The 16,736-nt window shown below is 42.8% G+C and overlaps 2 protein-coding genes across 3 annotated transcripts in view; one reads left to right on the top strand and one right to left on the bottom strand.

Moving 5' to 3' along the window:
- Positions 1 to 1,661: 1,661 nt before the first annotated feature.
- LOC112412268 (protein LDOC1-like) lies at positions 1,662 to 3,720 on the bottom strand. Its single transcript, XM_024763897.1, has one exon. It carries the CDS (start codon positions 3,424 to 3,426, stop codon positions 3,028 to 3,030), a length of 399 nt encoding a protein of 132 aa, XP_024619665.1. The 5' UTR covers positions 3,427 to 3,720; the 3' UTR covers positions 1,662 to 3,027.
- Positions 3,721 to 3,734: 14 nt separating this feature from the next.
- AKAIN1 (A-kinase anchor inhibitor 1) overlaps positions 3,735 to 16,736 on the top strand; it is a 75,080-nt gene continuing 62,078 nt past the window's right edge. The window contains exons 1-2 of one of the 2 annotated variants that reach the window (XR_003005769.1): positions 3,735 to 4,038; positions 7,789 to 7,860. The gene's annotated coding sequence lies outside the window, so the exon portion shown is untranslated. The remainder of the gene's footprint in view (positions 4,039 to 7,788; positions 7,861 to 16,736) is intronic. The other variant, XR_003005770.1, reaches the window with a different exon arrangement.

Genomic DNA, 16,736 nt, shown 5'->3' with positions numbered 1-16,736 from the left:
TGTCCTCAGGCTACGGACCTTTTCCTGCCCACTGGTCCCATTCATGGATGTACTGCAGTTTACCCAGAAGGACCTGGAGGTTGCAGTTAAAGCCATGCAGATGGAGAACCTGAAATTGACAAGCAAGTATGAAGAGCTCCATGCAAAATGCTCGGAGATGGGGAAAATTACGATCGGATTTTTAGGGGTGTACCCAGGTGATGGAGAAGGTACAGAAACAGAAGCAGCTTGCCAAAGCTGAAATCTAGAAAGTCAGAAAGAAAAAGGTCAACTTACTGCAGACAAATTCCATGAAGCATATTTCTCTGAACTTTTAAGGAATTTGAGAAGCAGGAGGCGACTGAAGGCTATCTCATGAACGAAGAATGGCTGAAGAAGTGTGCTGAGGATTACAAATTAAGAAGTGAAATGGAAGGCCAAAGATACCAAACATTAAAGGCCCACACAGAAGAGGTTCTCAATCTGGCAGAGAAGGAAATCGCTCGGGTCCAGAGGAAAGGCCCCAGCGGGCTGTTGGCCTTCTAGGTAAGCCTGATAAAGGGCCAGATGAGGAACATCCCCAAGAGACCATTCAGCAGAAGACTAAAGAAAACAATGAACAACTCATCATCTGTTATGACCTTATTTCAGAGCTGGAATGATGTGGATGGAGGTCACTGACCAGTAAGTGACCTTCTCTCCCTCCTCCCGTCTCTCTGTGTAACTGTAAGCAAGACTTGTATACTTTCTTTTCTCGTTTTTTCCTTTTGGTGGAGATCTAAGATACCCTTAAAAAAAAAAAAAGTTAGGGCTTCCCTGGTGGTACAGTGGTTGAGAGTCCACCTGCCGATGCAGGGGACACGGGTTCGTGCCCCGGTGCGGGAAGATCCCAAAAAAAAAAAAAAAAAAAGTTATAGAAAATTAAGTATGAGGTATCTTGACTTCTGAGTTATGCTCTATTTGACTTCTTCAGTGTTGATGCTGATCTTTCATTAGCAAGTTTTTGTACCCTATCAAATATGTGCTCTTGTGAGGTTTACTGAAATTTTGGGCGGTGCTATACCCTGCAGGTATTTTTTTACTGTGGGAAAAACACTGCTCTGAAATTGACAGCCAATAGGACCAAGAATCAATTGATTTTGTTAGTACACATGTACCACAAAAGTATGGTTTATAAGAAGTCGTGTTGGGGGCCCCAGTCTCATAAACTCTTACAATGCTAACTGGCAATGATAAAATAATTGCTATAACCTTTAAAAAACTTTATAGTTCATTTAGTTATTTATAGTTGCAGAATTAAACAGTGTATTGACATGTGCACAAAATGAGCAGAAGGTTGTGGGGTGTTGTTTAGTGGTCAAGTAGTACTTTGGCTCATCCCCACATGGCGAAATAGGTATATGAAGGACCTTTGTGTCTGAGTTTTTATGGCAAGAAAATAATTTTCTTAAAAATTCATTTTATTGAAGTATAGTTGATTTACAATGTTGTCAATTTCTGCTGTACAGCAAAGTGACTCAGATATACTACTTTTTCATACTATTTTCCATCATGGTGTATCACAGGATATTTAGTTCCTTGTGCTATACAGTAAGACCTCGTTGTTTATCCATCCTATATACTAGTTTGCATCTAATCCCAAACTCCCAATCCTTTCCTCCCCGACCCCCCTCCCCCTTTGCAACCACAAGTCTGTTCTTTATGTCTGAGTCTGCTTCATAGATATGTTGATTTGTGTAATATTTTAGATTGCTATATCCTTTTTTTTTGCTATATCCTTTTAATCAAATCGTGCAAAAATATAATCAGAGGTTTTCAGTTCAGTCCTTAGGTATGTGAACTGTCCATCAAGGGGGCAGTGATGAGTTTTTCTTAGTATGAAGATGTGACTAGAATTCAAGCTATTTCAGTGAGGCTACATTGACCACCAGAATGACAAAATCTATGGACATGTAAGGAAAGGCAGCTATAGATTTTGGTCCTGAGAGGATTTTAAGAACTACTTTGTTTGACATGAAGGCTCAGACCTTCCTTTTGCTTCCCCTTTTTTGGCCCTAAGAGAATCACAGAATTCTGAACCAGATTTTAATGATCAAGTAATGCCTTTAATTACAAAAGAAAAACGGAGGCCAAAACTGTAATTTACAAAAAAGGAAGCAGCCAAGTCATTTAATACAGGGGAATAAAGGTGAGTGGATACAGCTCAAAGAATGCACCACTCCCTGCTACCCCTTCTTTTTGCTACAAGTTGCACCCATCCTTAAAAACACCATCTTTGCCGGATTCAGGAGCAAAAAAATTGCTCAAGTTGGGTTTTCTGCCTCCTTTGTAAGCTGCACATGTTTTTAACATGTATTTTAAAACTGTGATGTGAAAAGGCCATAAAACAAGAAGCAAATATGCCATTCTCTGCACATGAAAGCATTATTTTACCAGACATCAGAATATGCACTTAGAATTTTTTCTCACAGTTGTGTTCCTGTGGAGATATACATTTGGTCTTATTCATCTGTTTCTCCTGTAACCCCAAGTACAGTCCCCAACATATGGTGCTGTAAGATATATATTTACATTTTAAAAGTAAATACGTTTTCCATACACTGTTCAGCGCCTAGACTTTTCTGATAAAAGGCACAGTCTCTGAGCCTGTTGTGGTTTCAGAACAGAAACGAAGTATGTGAAAAACAGGTTCCTGGGGCAGGAGTGTCAATATTTGTCTGCCAGCCACGCGAACCCTGGCAGCTGTCTCCGGACCTGAGGTCTCCAAATCGGTGTCCCCGGGCATGTGACAAGCTCAGGCACTTCCCAAGCTGGCACAGATCGTCCAAGGCGGGCAGAAGCAGTTTTCAGAGATGGCAGGGGCGCGATTCGGGGTGGTCCGTTCAATTGCTAACAGGCCCCCCGCCAGTGGCCGCGTTGCTGGGCCGAGTGCAAAGGCAGCGGGGCTTCCTCGCAAGGGTCGGGCCCAGCAGGTGGGGACTGGAGAACTCTTTGTGAGTCACGGCCAAGCACGACTCGGTCCGTGGGGCTCGCAGCACGGCCCGTTTCCTACCCGTTCCTGCCAAAGGCCCGCTTCAGCGCGTCCACGAAGCCCTCGTAATGCGACAGGATGGGGCTCTCCCTCTCGATGTAGGGAACAACCCACTCCTCGGCCGGCCCACTGAGGCGACTGATTAAAAACGCCACCTTGAGAGTGTCGTTCGAGAACCTGGCCTCAAAGAACCTCATGTAAGAGGCCGCTTGGATCAAAAACTCGGGAAGCCGGGCGGAGTCGCCTTTGAACGTCTCGGGAAAAGCCACCGGGCAGGCGGGCGGGCGCACCTGGGCCAGCAGGTTGGCTTTCTCGCACAGGAGCCGCCGTACCTGGTCCATGAGCTCTTTGTTCTCCCTGCGCAGCGCACGGTTCTGGGTCAGGAGGTCCTGCATCATGACCGCCAGCGCGTCCATCACCGCCCGCCGGATTCCGTCCCCGCCGCCGCGCCGCCGGAAGTGCGTGTCGCTCGGGGGCGGGCCCCGGGGGTCCCGGCGGCGGCGCGTCCGGCCTCCACAGTCCAGGCCGGGCTTATGTCCGAGCGCCGGCAGGCAGCGTCGCCGGGACTACTGGCCGGAAAACCAGCATCCGGGAGGCCTGAAGCAGACGGGCGGCGGCCAGAGAGGAAATTTGGAGTAGACTGGGGGCCGAGCCGAGGGACACAGGTCCGCGCTCGGCGGAGGAATCTGACGCCGTGGCTGCGCTCAGCACTTCCGGTGGGCTCCGTCCGCGACTTCCTGTAGGCTCTGTTCGAGGCCGGCGAGCAGGTGCTGAAAGCGGAAGCTGTCCGCTCAGAGATTGCGCGTCACTGGGCAGCTGCGCCTTCGCTTGCTCCTCCCGAGCTGCGAAGCAGTCGTAGAGTTTTTTGAAGTTCCATATTCCTGGTTGTTCGCATGTTACGCTCAAGGCTTCACAGCCACGAGGAGGCAGTTCTAATGAAGCCCTCTGTGCCTGCAGAGTAGACCATCCCTTGGGGCTTCCAACTTGACGGAACAAGGAGCATCTCTCCTATCCGGAGTGCCTCCCAGGTGCCTGATGCCTTATCCTATCTCATCTAAGCCTCCCGACTCTGTGAAGCCCATGCTGGGTTTCTGGTTTGTTTGTTTTTGTTTTCCTGAGGACACAAGCAGCTCAGAGAGTATACAAATTTATTCTGGCTACAAAGTCGGTGGTACGTAGGTGAAGGCTTCCTGAGTGCCAGGTGATTGAGGATGAACTTAAACTTAAGGTGACGGCAGGGTCTGTAGATTGGAAGGGGCCCTGTTGAGATGAACGTCATCTGTATTTATATGAATGAGAGGAACAGATTCCATCTGGTCCAATTCAGCCGGCGCTGGCTGTGAGCTCTGCTTCTCTACTGTAATTAGGCTCTGCTCTGACCTCCTTCCTATCTAATCAGTTTCCTATTTTTTCCATCAGTGTGACGTGCTAGGTAAAGAAAACTTCAACCTTTGTGTGTGTGTGTGTGTGTGTGTGTGTGTGTGTCTGTGTGTGTGTGTGTGTGTGTGTGTGTGTGTCTGCAACCAGCGAGTCGTTAAGCACGTTGTCTACCAAGAACCACTCTCAGGCTCTGGGACTTCAGCTATGTCCCACTGTTTCCATATTTGAGGCGTTCAAAGATTGACCCCGAGGATCCTCCCATGCCAGAACCACCCGAGGTGAAACTGTGGGGAGGAAATTTCAGGAGGAGGTATTGCTGTGTGGTTCAGTGACAAAGAAACCCAAATAACATATCTTGATGAGTAGTTACATTTACGTTTAAGAATATAATTTTTGACTTTTTAGAAATGAGAAGTGATACTTTTTGCCAGAATCCTCCGTTTGTCATTTACATGGAGATGGTAGGTTTTGATTCTGGCTTTTGATCGATGTACTTTTATTTGGTATTTTACTGTTGGAGACTAGTTTGTATTAATAAAATAATGTTTCCTAATAAAGATGCAGGTCATAAATTGCTCTAAAACACTTTCAAAAACAAAGTACAAAAGTACTTGAGATCAGTTAATTAAAATATATGTACCTCAAGAAAGAGGAAAGTCAAATAACAAAAAAGTGGTTATCTTTGGGTGGTAAAATTTTTATTTTATATGTCTGCATTTTTGAAGTGACTATTGATTTTACAATAAAAACAATAAAATTTATTAAAAATGAAAGAAAACAGAAAATAGAAAAGAAATGCTTTCTATTTTCAACACATTAGTTATCTAAAGGGAATTTTGGAAAGCACAGAGGATGAATGCCTAGCTTAACTGAGACTGCATTTCAGATCTCAGGCTTAATCTGAAAACATGTAGTATTCTTCTGTTCCTTTTTAGCTAGAAATTATTATTATTATTTTGCCAAGGAAAAAGATAACATGTCATCATATTCAGTTCATCTAAAAAAAGAAAGCCATTTACTGAGTCGCTATAACTTATGGAATATCTCTGGAGCTACAGAGAGTATCAAAATGTCATTTAAAGTTTCAGAGCCAAAATGAACTCTTAGTTTGTCCTCAGTATAAGGAATACAAAATTTATGAACCCAAATACAAGGCTGGGCAGTCAGCTCAAAACACTGAGGATGTGCTTTCCACTAACTAGTTATACCGCATACATTCTTATGCACATATCATATGTTACAGTATACATTTAAAAAAAAAAACATGTTGCCAGATATATGATAGGTCATCTGGTCCAGAGCTTTTCTGTGCTGGGAGTTCTAGTTTTTTGTTGTTGTTTTTTAATCACTGATTTAATCTCTTTACTTGTTATAGGTCTGTGCAGTTTTTCTATTCCTTCTTGAGTCAGTTTCGGTAATTTGTGTGTTTCTAGGACATTTTTCAATTTCATTTAATTTATTGGTGAACAATTATTCATAGCATTCTTTTATTTTTATTTGTGTAAAGTTGGTTGTAATGTCCCCATTTTCATTTCTGATTTTAGTTACTTGCATCTTCTTTTTTCTTTCTCAGTCTAGTTAAAGTTTGTCAATTTTGTTGATTTTTTCCTAAGAACAGACATTTGGTTTCATTGATTCTCTATTTCACTTATCTCTGTTCTAATCCTTATTATTTCCTACCTTTTGCTAGCTTTGGGTTTAATTTGCTCTTCTTTTTCTAGTTCCCTAAAGTGTGTATGGACCAAACTGTGTCCCCTCAAAATTCATATTTTGAAGCCCTGATCTTCAATGTGACTGTATTTGAAAATAAGGCATTTCAGGGAGGCAGTTAAGGTTAAATGAGGTCATAAGGGTGGTTCTGTTTCTCTGAAGAACCCTGACTAATACATTCTTCTTTTAGTCATTTCTAATTCTTCTTTAATCAAGGGTATATTCATGGATATATGCTATAGAAAACTATCTTTCAAGTGTATACTACCAAAAAACAAAAATCCTATGACAAATAAGAACCAGGACCATGAATTTTTCGTATGTGTGTGGTTCTGTGCATTCTCAAGATGTTTTAAAAGGCTTAAGAGAAAATACATTGAATGATGGTACACACCTGCTTTGGACAGAGTTGTAGTGGAGGATGTTAAATTTATTAAATTTGGGGTGGGGGGTGACTTGCCACTGTGGGACTTGCAAGTCCAAAACCTGTAGGGCAACCTGGCAGGCTGGAGATTCAGGGAAGAGTTGATGTTGCAGTTCTGAGTCTGAGATAAAAGTGCAGGCAGAATTTCTGTGTTGTCGTCTGGAGACAGAACTCTTTCTTTGGGAAACTTCAGCGTTTGCTCATAAGGCCTTCAACTGATTGAATGAGGCCCACCTGTGTCATGCAGGGTAATCTCACTTTATTTTACTTTTTTTTAAGAGTATTTTTTAAAAATTATTTATTTATTTTTGGCCCTGTTGGGTCTTCGTTGCTGTGTGCGGGCTTTCTCTAGTTGTGGCGAGCAGGGGCTACTCTTTGTTTTGGTGTGCGTTTTTCTCATTGTGGTGGCTTCTCTTGTTGCCGAGCACGGGCTCTAGGCATGCAGGTTTCAGTAGCTGTGGCACACGGGCTCAGTAGTTGTGGCTTGCGGGCTCTAGAGCACAGGCTCAGTAGTTGTGGCGCGCGGGCTTAGTTGCTCTGTGGCATGTGGGATCTTCCCGGACCAGGGCTCGAGCCCGTGTCCCCTGCACTGGCAGGCACCACCAGTGTGCCACCAGGGAAGCCCTCTGCTCACTGTAAAGTCAATGATTCTAAATGTCAATCACATCCAAAAAATACCTTCACAGCAACTTGAAAAACAGATGTCTGACCAAACAGTTAGTCACCATAATCTTGACAGGTTGACACATAAAATCAGCTATTTTATGTGTCAACCTGGCACAGAAATTTGATCATTTTAGAATAAAACTTGAAGACATTTGAGGAAATGGCCTAAACAAAAGTGAGTGTTTGTGAGAGAACTCATCTGAACATTGTTTTTTATTTGACTCACAATTCTTGTAAAAAAGAAGTTAAATCAGGAATATTTCAAAATAGTTACTTCCTTTAGGCAAGTAAATGCAGAACCATGTCCCTATCTGTGTGGGGTTAATCAGAATATATTTCAAACTGCTGAAAGCAATTATGACAAAGGGCAGTGTGACTGTCTAATAAATGGTTGTTTTTGTTGTCCAGCATGTATCTTTATCACTTGTTTGCTCTCTTTGGGGGAATCATTTACAGTGACTCAAACTGTGAGTCAGGAAGTGAGATGTCCCCGGATGTCACACTAAAAAGACTTGTGAGACACATACTACAGGGGCTTGATGAATGGATAACCTGTGGAATTGAAATAGCATTTTAAATGGGTATAATTTTCTTGCAGATATCCTTAGGAGATAGTCCTACTGCCTCCTGGAATGAATGGGCTTTGTTTTGACGTGGGCCCCATACTAAGGTAACAGTCTCTTTTGGTCATTTGTCAGCGTGTCTGGAACCCCAGCTATATTCACCAACCTTTATAGATTTGTTAGGGGAATCAATTGAGTAATGCACGTGAAAGCGTTTTGGAAGCGATCAAAAATTAGAAAGTTGATGTAAGACAATGTCTTTACCAAAGCGATGATAAATGTCAGAGTATTTATCAGAGACCATTTGTTGGTTTCAAAGCTTTATACAATATTTAAATGAACTTTGGCATTTTTGGTGGGAGGGACGGTTTTATTGAATTTTCAGAGCTTTCCGTGTGGGAAGCAAAGCATTAAGGAATTCACTGAATTCAAGATATTAATAGCAGAGGCAATAATATGGCTTATATGACTATCAGTTTAACAAGGTTAAGTGGTCCTTTAAAGGACAGAATTATGTGTCAGATTGTCCTAGGCACTAGGACACAACAATGAATAAAAACAGATAACAGTTGCTGCTCTTCTGGAGCTCATGATCCTTAATTAAAGAAAACTGGGGCAGCATAGTAAAAGAAAAATTATGACAGGGCACCCCAGTTGATACTGTGTAGTCAGAGAAGTGGGCCTTGAAGAAAGGGCACTTAAGTTGAAATCTGAAGGACATGAAGGCATTAACTAGGGAGGAGATGGGGATTTTCACAAAGGCAATCGGCAGAGTCTCTGGTGTCAGAGGAAGTGTGGTATATTTGAAGACAAAAATCCCAGCATATCTAGAGCACAGAGTGAAAGGGGAAACAGTACAAGATAGGGCTGGAGAAGGAGGCGGTGACTAGACTGCAGGTGCCCAGTGGGCTACGTTACAAACCTTGGTCTTCACCCTGAGAACAATAGAAAGCCATTGAAGTTTTAATTAATAGGGCACATGATTATCTGTTTTGAAGAGATTACTCTGGCTATAGTTGGGGTCAGAGCAGATGCGAGGAGACCAACCAAAAGGCTGTTACAATTGTCCAAGCAAGGGATGATGGTAGCTTGGATTTGCAGAGTAGCAGGTGAAAAGAGAGAAGCAGACAGCTTTGGGAATTCTGTAAGGGGTCACATGGACAAGATGTAGTGATGCATTGCATGCGGCAGAGGAAAAGCTTGGTGACTTCATTTACTAAGATAGGAAATGCTGGAAGAGGATCAGGTTTATCTTGGACGTGTTGAGCCTGCCATTACTAATAACTGTAACCTTCCTTAATGTCAATTCCAACCACCCTATTACCACCAGTTCTTACGTTTCCATCTCACTGTCTTTAGTACCCCTACTCCAATGTTGCTTTTCCCACCAGTACCTATAATCTATTGCTCTCTCATGGTTTCATGGCTTCTCACTCTTTTCTCATCTCATTGACCGCTTTATTCAATTTCTGTTCCTTCTGTAGTATCGTTATCATCACCTCTTTGCATACATGCTCGACTCCCTTGACCTTCTCTTGCTTCATTCTCTCTTCTTGGAGAAAACACACTCCTACTTAAATTCAGTTCTCTACTTGCTCCTTACCTGCCCTCATTCTGGAGAAAAACACAAAGCCATGCTGAATGGGCTCAATTTATATGAGCATTAATATCAAACATACCCATAATGCTGCCTGAAAATCATACTGGCTTTCACCAGTACTCACTCTTCAACTCTCCTTGGTGATTGTTTCATACCTACCACACCTCAAATCTTTCTTCTCCAATTCTCACTCTAAGCGGACGAGCTTGCATCCCCCCGCACTGAGAAGCAGAAGTGATCAGAAGAGAATGTCCATGAACTCTCGCCATCACATCTACCCGCCTGTAGGTGTCTGTAATCATTTCTTGTGCCTTTTCTTCTCTTATTACAGAGGAACTAAGCTTACCCTAGCAAAGGCTAACCTCTTCACTTGTGATCCCATTTCCTCCTAAGATGGGACCACCCAAGGGCAAGGGCAACACTCAGAAATTCTCTCCTCTCTCCCCTGTGTCGTCACTCTTCTCTTCCACCAAAATCTTCTCTTGACCTCACTTTTCTCTCTGGCTGATGTCCATTTTCTTTCCTCCTCTTAACAGTTGTTTGTATTCACTACCTCTGTATTATCTCCTCTAATTCTCTATCCACTTGAATCAGACTTTCATACTTGGTACTTTACTCATCCTGAATGTATCAAAGTCACTGACTTCCATGTCAATTTCAACCCTCATTTTATTGGACCCGTTGGTAGCATTTAATATCAATGCCAGAGATCAATTTGATAGCAAATCACTCTTTCCACCTTGAGACTGTCTTCTCTTGGTTTTACTCCCACCCCCTGGATGCCCCTCCCCATCTTCTTTCTGTGTTCTTCCTCACCTCCCTGTGTGCCGGGATCTCATTTCTTGGACCTCTCCTCTACCTCCACTTCTTTAGCGATCTTGTCCAGGTGTGTGGATTTAAGTACCATGTATAGATCTGAAAGCTCCCTAGTTTTTATCTCCAGCCTAGACCTCTCCCTGAGCTCCAGACTTGTATATCCAGCTGGTTACTTAACAGCTCCTCTTGGATGTCTAATGCATGTCTCAGATTTAACATGTTCCCAAGGGAGTTTCTGCTCCTCGTTTCTGGACCTGCTCCTTCTGAAGTTTTCTCCATCTGAGAAAACGGGAATGTCATCTTTATAGTCACCCTGGCCAAAACCCCGGGGGTTATCCTTGACTTCCGTTTTTCTTCTCAAACACGATATCCAACCGTCAGCAGATTCTCTTGGCTCCATCTTCAAAATGTGTATGGAATCTGATCACCTTTTACTAGTTTCACAGCTAATACTTGGTCAGAGCTGCCAAAACTGTCCCGTTGGATTACCGTGCCGGCCTCCTAACTGGGCCCCCTACTTCTACTCCCAGCCCCACGCCCAGAGCAGCATTTTAAAAACACAAGTCAGATCGTGGCATTCCTCTGCTCAGAACCCTCCAGTGGCTTCGCATTTCTTCAGAGTAAGAGCCAAAATCCTTACAGTCGCCTCCCAGGCCCTATGCAGTGTAGGCTTCCTGTTAACATTCTGATCTATCTCCCTGCTTTTCCCCTTGTTCTCTCAGCCTGACCCACGTGGTGTTATCACTGTTTCTCGAGGGTGCCGTGCACATTGCCAGTTACAGGATTTTGTACCTTTTGTTCCCTCTGCTCAGATGTGCACTTCCATTGCTTCTTTACCCTTTTCAGGCTTTTTCTCAAACATCACCTTCTCAGCGAGGCCTTATCTGATCACACTAGATAGCGTGTGTTCCGTCTTCTTCCCAACACTCCCTATCCCCTTCTCCCACTTGATTTTTCTCCATAGCATTCATCATGGTGAAAAATATCTGCTTTTATATGTTTGTACTTTTGTTCCTCTCTCCCCAAAGAGAATTGAAGCGTGATGAGGACAGGAGCTCTGTCTGCTTTGTTCACTGTTGTGTCATCAGTTCCTGGAACAGTGCTCGACCTATAGTAGATTCTCAGTATTTGTTAAAAGCGTGGATTAATGAATCCAAGTGCATATAGTGAGTGGGCAACTCGGTCTTTGAGTCTGGAGCTCAGAGGAGAGGTTTTCACTGGGGAAGCACGTTTGGGGCTCGTTGGCATAACGATATAGGGTGACCATGTATTCAAGTTGGCCCTGAACAGTCTGGGCATAATTGCTAATAGTACCCCTCTTTTACTCTGAAAAAATGCTCTGGTTTGAATGATAAATTGCAGAGTTCTCCTAAAAATTCATGGTAGCTGAAACCGTAGGACTGGATGGCATTGCCTGGAGAAAGCCTATAAAGTAAAGCGAGAAGAGGATCTAGAAAGAGCCCTTAGGTTCTCTAACTTTTAAAGGCTCATAGAGGAGGGAGGAGTCTGACGAGGAGACTGAGAGGGAGCAGTCAGACAAGGAGGAGAAAAACCAGACGCACAAAAGCTAAGAAAAGAGAGTAGTTCAAAAAGGAAAGCGAGACGTCAATAGAGTCCTTACAATAGAGTCTCCTGAGAGGTGGAATAAGATGAGGACTGAGAGATACCCATTAGATGCTTAGAAGTCAGTGATAGGCCTTAGATGCTCAGTAATAGGCCTTTTGGTGGAGTGGTTAGGGCAGAAACCAGACATGCAATGGTGGGAGGAGAAATGAGGAAGACGGCAAGTTATAGAAAATCCCATTCCTTTGGTTGTGAATATAAGAGAGAACAGGCACATTCTGGATTACCCATTGAGCAGATTGAGTATGTGCTTAAGACAAAGCTCATAGCAGAGTAGGAGCAGCAAAACAACAAATGTGGAAAGAATTTAGTACTTGACGGTTGGAAACAATGAACTAAAGGAGTCGTTACCAAAAACTCACAGTTCTATCGGGCTTTCTGGGCGTTGTTTTACTGTTTGCTTTACATGTAGGAAAGAGTACCTCAGTACTTAGTCCTCTGAGTGATCTGACCTGGCCCTGAATGTGGTCACAGTGGAAGCGGGTGTGGCACTGAGAGAGCGTGTTTTCTCTTTCTGTTTGGAAGAGGTTCGAGCTGAAATGTCGATGGGCAGGATCCAGATGAGAGGCACCAGCAGAGCAAACAGGAGAGGGGAGAGAGAACTGATGGTGGCATTTTACCTGGGAAGGTGGGAGGGGCGTGGGATCTGAGCATGATGGGAAGAGTGACCGGAGGTGGGTTGAGGGGTACCTGTCTGCTGTAACTGGAGGGAAGAAGGAGGGGCTGGGCACACATACAGCTGGGTTTGGCCAGATGGATGTGGGAGGAGAGGGCATTGCTGTCTGGGGTCTTCAAAGTGCCCGAGAAGGAGGAAGGACCACCTGTGAGTGCGGGAGATGCCTGTCTGGGGCTTAGAGCAGTTACAAGAGTGACAGAGTCACCGACAGAGGAAACAGTGTTAAGGGCTCTTTTGAGGTTGGTGATCATGAATCATCGGCCGACATGTCTTCAGTTACCTAGGTGATTACAGGAAATAATAGGCTTTTTCTCTGATGGAGCAAAGGTCACTGAGAGAAAAGTATTTAAGAGTGATGTTGCCGTCAACGGCCAAATACCCAGTTCTTTTTCTGTGATGTCATGAGTCAACATATATGCGTGGGAAAAGGTAGGGATCATTTGGAGAAACACGCTCTGGAAGACAGTCTGTTCTGTTTCTCCTTCAGGAATGAGTGAGGCTGAGTAAAACTGAGGTTTTCCTCAGATAAAGTTCTCACCAGACTGGGTGGGAGTCAGGACGCCTGAGCCCCAGTGCTGGTCCTGCCAGAACCATGTTAGCTTCCTTCTCTGGGTTTCAGGTTGCTCACGGAAAAGCTGTCAACAGACAATCTTATTTTCCTTCCACTTCTAGAATCTGTGAGTCTATGATGTTCTGTCTCCATATTGTCTGCCTCCAGCAGACAGGCAGGAGTGTAAGTCCTGGACTTCGTTTTGGAATTGGAAGAGTTCTTACAGAATATCTGAGCCTGAATTTGTGCTCCAAGATACTGGCTTTCGAGGGGGCATGATGAACTTGACCCTTCTTGCCGGGTGGAGCTGTGAACCCATTTTTAGCAGGTGAGGCAAAGGAGTCAGGCAGGTGTAGATTAAAACACAGTTTTTATTACTTCACCAGTAATAAATCAGCTTTATCATCTGATACTGGAGAATGTGGCTTAGAGTAGCTTAGACAAATGGGCTTTGTGATACTGAATTCCAAAATGAGGTTCACGCACCCACCAGAGTCACAGGAGCACAGAAATTGCAGACTGGGCCACATCGTCCTTGAGGATGTGATCGCACAGGGAACAGAGGAGGACACAGGCTTTGTGTGGGCAGCCAGCTCCCTAAATAAAGGCAGAGAGAGGAAGGAGTGGAGTCATCAAGTATCAGGTTCTCTCCTCCACTTACCACTCAAGTAAGTTGCTCCTTGTCAGGGGAGAAGTAAGGATGAGGGAGAGAGGGAGTGAAAGAGCAGGATTTATGGGAATGGACAGTATCCTTTCCAAGGTTTATGAAGGTGGAAAGTGTAAATGTAAGCACAAGCAATTGCATGGCAGGGCAGTTTTTTGTTTCTTTTTTCTAATAAATTTATTTATTTTTTATTTTTGGCTGCATTGGGTTTTTTTTGTTTTTTGTATTTTTTGTATTAATAGTTAACATTTATTAACATTCGACTCTAATTGCTTCATCTGTTTTTTTCTAAGAATATTTTAATTGCAGACATTTCCCCCCTAAATATTTCAGTGTGCATCTCTAAAAATGTCTTTTTCTGTTTACATAAGCACAATAACTTTATCACACTTAACAAAATTGACAACAATACCTTGTATTATCTAATATCCAGATCATATTCACATTTCCTCAGTTGTCCCAGGATCCAGTCAAGGACCCTGCATTGTATTTGGACGTTACATATCCTAAGTCTTTTTTTTCTTTTGTTGAATTTTATTTTATTTTTTTATACAGCAGGTTCTTATTAGTCATTAATTTTATACACATCAGTGTACACATGTCAATCCCAATCGCCCGATTCAGCACACCACGACCCTCACCCCCCACTTGGTGTCCATACGTTTGTTCTCTACATCTGTGTCTCTATTTCTGCCCTGCAAACTTGTTCCTCTGTACCATTTTTCTAGGTTCCACATATGTGTGTTAATATGTGATATTTGTTCTTCTCTTTCTGACTTACTTCATTCACTCTGTATGACAGTCTCTAGATTCATCCACGTCTCTACAAATGACCCAATTTCATTCCTTTTTATGGCTGAGTAATATTCTCTTGTATATACGTACCACATCTTCTTTATTCATTCGTCTGTCAGTGGGCATTTAGGTTGCTTCCATGACCTGGCTATTGTAAATAGAGCAGCAATGAACATTGGGGTGCGTGCAGCTTTTTGAATTATGGTTTTCTCTGGGTATATGCCCAGTAGTGAGATTGCTGGGCCATATGGTAATTCTATTTTTAGTTTTTTAAGGAACCTCCATACTGTTCTCCATAGTGGCTGTATCAATTTACATTCCCACCAACAGTGCAAGAGGGTTCCCTTTTCTCCACACCCTTTCCAGCATTTGTTCTTTGTAGATTTTCTGATGATGTCCATTCTGACTGGTGTGAGGTGATACCTCATTGTAGTTTTGATTTGCATTTCTCTAGAAATTAGTGATGTTGAGCATCTTTTCATGTGCTTCTTGGCCACTTGTATGTCCTCTTTGGAGAAACGTCTATTTAGGTCTTCTGCCCATTTTTTGATTGGGTTATTTGTTTTCTTAATATTGAGCTGCATGAGCTGTTTGTATATTTTGGAGATTAATCCTTTGTCCGTTGATTTGTTTGCAAATATATTTTCCAATTCTGAGGGTTGTCATTTCGTCTTGTCTGTAGCTTTGCAAAAGCTTTGACGTTTCATTAGGTCCCATTTCTTTATTTTTGTTTTTATTTCCATTACTCTAGGAGGTGGATCAAAAAAGATCTTGCTGTGATTTATGTTAAAGAGTGTTCTTCCTATGTTTTCCTCTAAGAGTTTTATAGTGTCCTGCATTTAGGTCTCTAATCCATTTTGAGTTTATTTTTGTGTATGGTGTTAGGTAGTGTTCTAATTTCATTATTTTTATTTTTATTTTTTTGTGGTACGCGGGCCTCTCACTGCTATGGCCTCTCCTGTTGCAGAGCACAGGCTCTGGATGCACAGGCTCAGCGGCCATGGCTCATGGGTCCAGCCGCTCTGCGGCATGTGGGATCTTCCCGGACCGGGACACGAACCCGTGTCCCCTGCATTGGCAGGTGGACTCAACCACTGTGCCACCAGGGAAGCCCCTAATTTCATTCTTTTACGTGTAGCTGTCCAGTTTTCCCAGCACCACTTATTGAAGAGACTGTCTTTTTCTCCATTGTATATCCTTGCCTCCTTGGTCATAGATTAGTTGACCATAGGTGCGTGGGTTTATCTCTGGGCTTTCTATCCTGTTCTGTTGATCTGTATTTCTGTTTTTGTGCCAGTACCATATTGTCTTGATTACTGTAGCTTTGTAGTGTAGTCTGAAGTCAGGGAGTCTGATTCCTCCAGCTCCATTTTTTCCCCTCAAGATTGCATTGGCTATTCAGAGTCTTTTGTGTCTCCATACAAATTTTAAGATTTCTTGTTCTAGTTCTGTGAAAAATGCTGTTGGTAGTTTGAGAGGGATTGCATTGAATCTGTAGATTGCTTTGGGTAGTATAGTCATTTTCACAAAATTAATTCCTCCAATCCAAGAGCATGGTATATATCTCCATCTGTTGGTATCACGTTTAATTGCTTTCAACAGTGTCTTATAGTTTTCTGCATACAGGTCTTTTGTCTCCCTAGGTAGGTTTATTCCTAGATATTTTATTCTTTTTGTTGCAATGGTAAATGGGAGTGTTTCCTTAACTTCTCTTTCAGATTTTTCATCATTAGTATATAGGAATGCAAGAGATTTCCATGCATTGATTTTGTATCCTGCAACTTTACCAAATTCATTGATTATCTCTAGTAGTTTTCTGGTGGCATCTTTAGGATTCTCTATGTATGGTATCATATCATCTGCAAACAGTGACAGTTTTCCTTCTTCTTTTCCAATTTGTATTCCTTTTATTTCTGTTTCTTCTCTGACTGCCATGGCTACGACTTCCAAAACTATGTTGAATGATAGTGGCGAGAGTGGACATCCTTGTCTTGTTCCTGATCTTAGAGGAAATACTTTCAGTTTTTCACCATTGAGAATGATGTTTGCTGTGGGTTTGTTGTATATGGCCTTTATTATGTTGAGGTAGGCTCCCTCTATGCCCACTTTCTGGAGCATTTTAATCATAAATGGGTGTTGAATTTTGACACAAGCTTTTTCTACATCTATTGAGATGATCATATGGTTTTTCTTCTTCAATTTGTTAATATGGTGTATCACATTGATTGATTTGCGTATACTGAAGAATCCTTGCATCCC

This window comes from Neophocaena asiaeorientalis, unplaced genomic scaffold (assembly GCF_003031525.2).
Source record: "Neophocaena asiaeorientalis asiaeorientalis breed wild unplaced genomic scaffold, Neophocaena_asiaeorientalis_V1.1 scaffold110, whole genome shotgun sequence".
Classification (NCBI taxonomy): Eukaryota; Metazoa; Chordata; class Mammalia; order Artiodactyla; family Phocoenidae; genus Neophocaena; species Neophocaena asiaeorientalis.
This window is presented reverse-complemented; position numbering and strand designations above follow the sequence as displayed.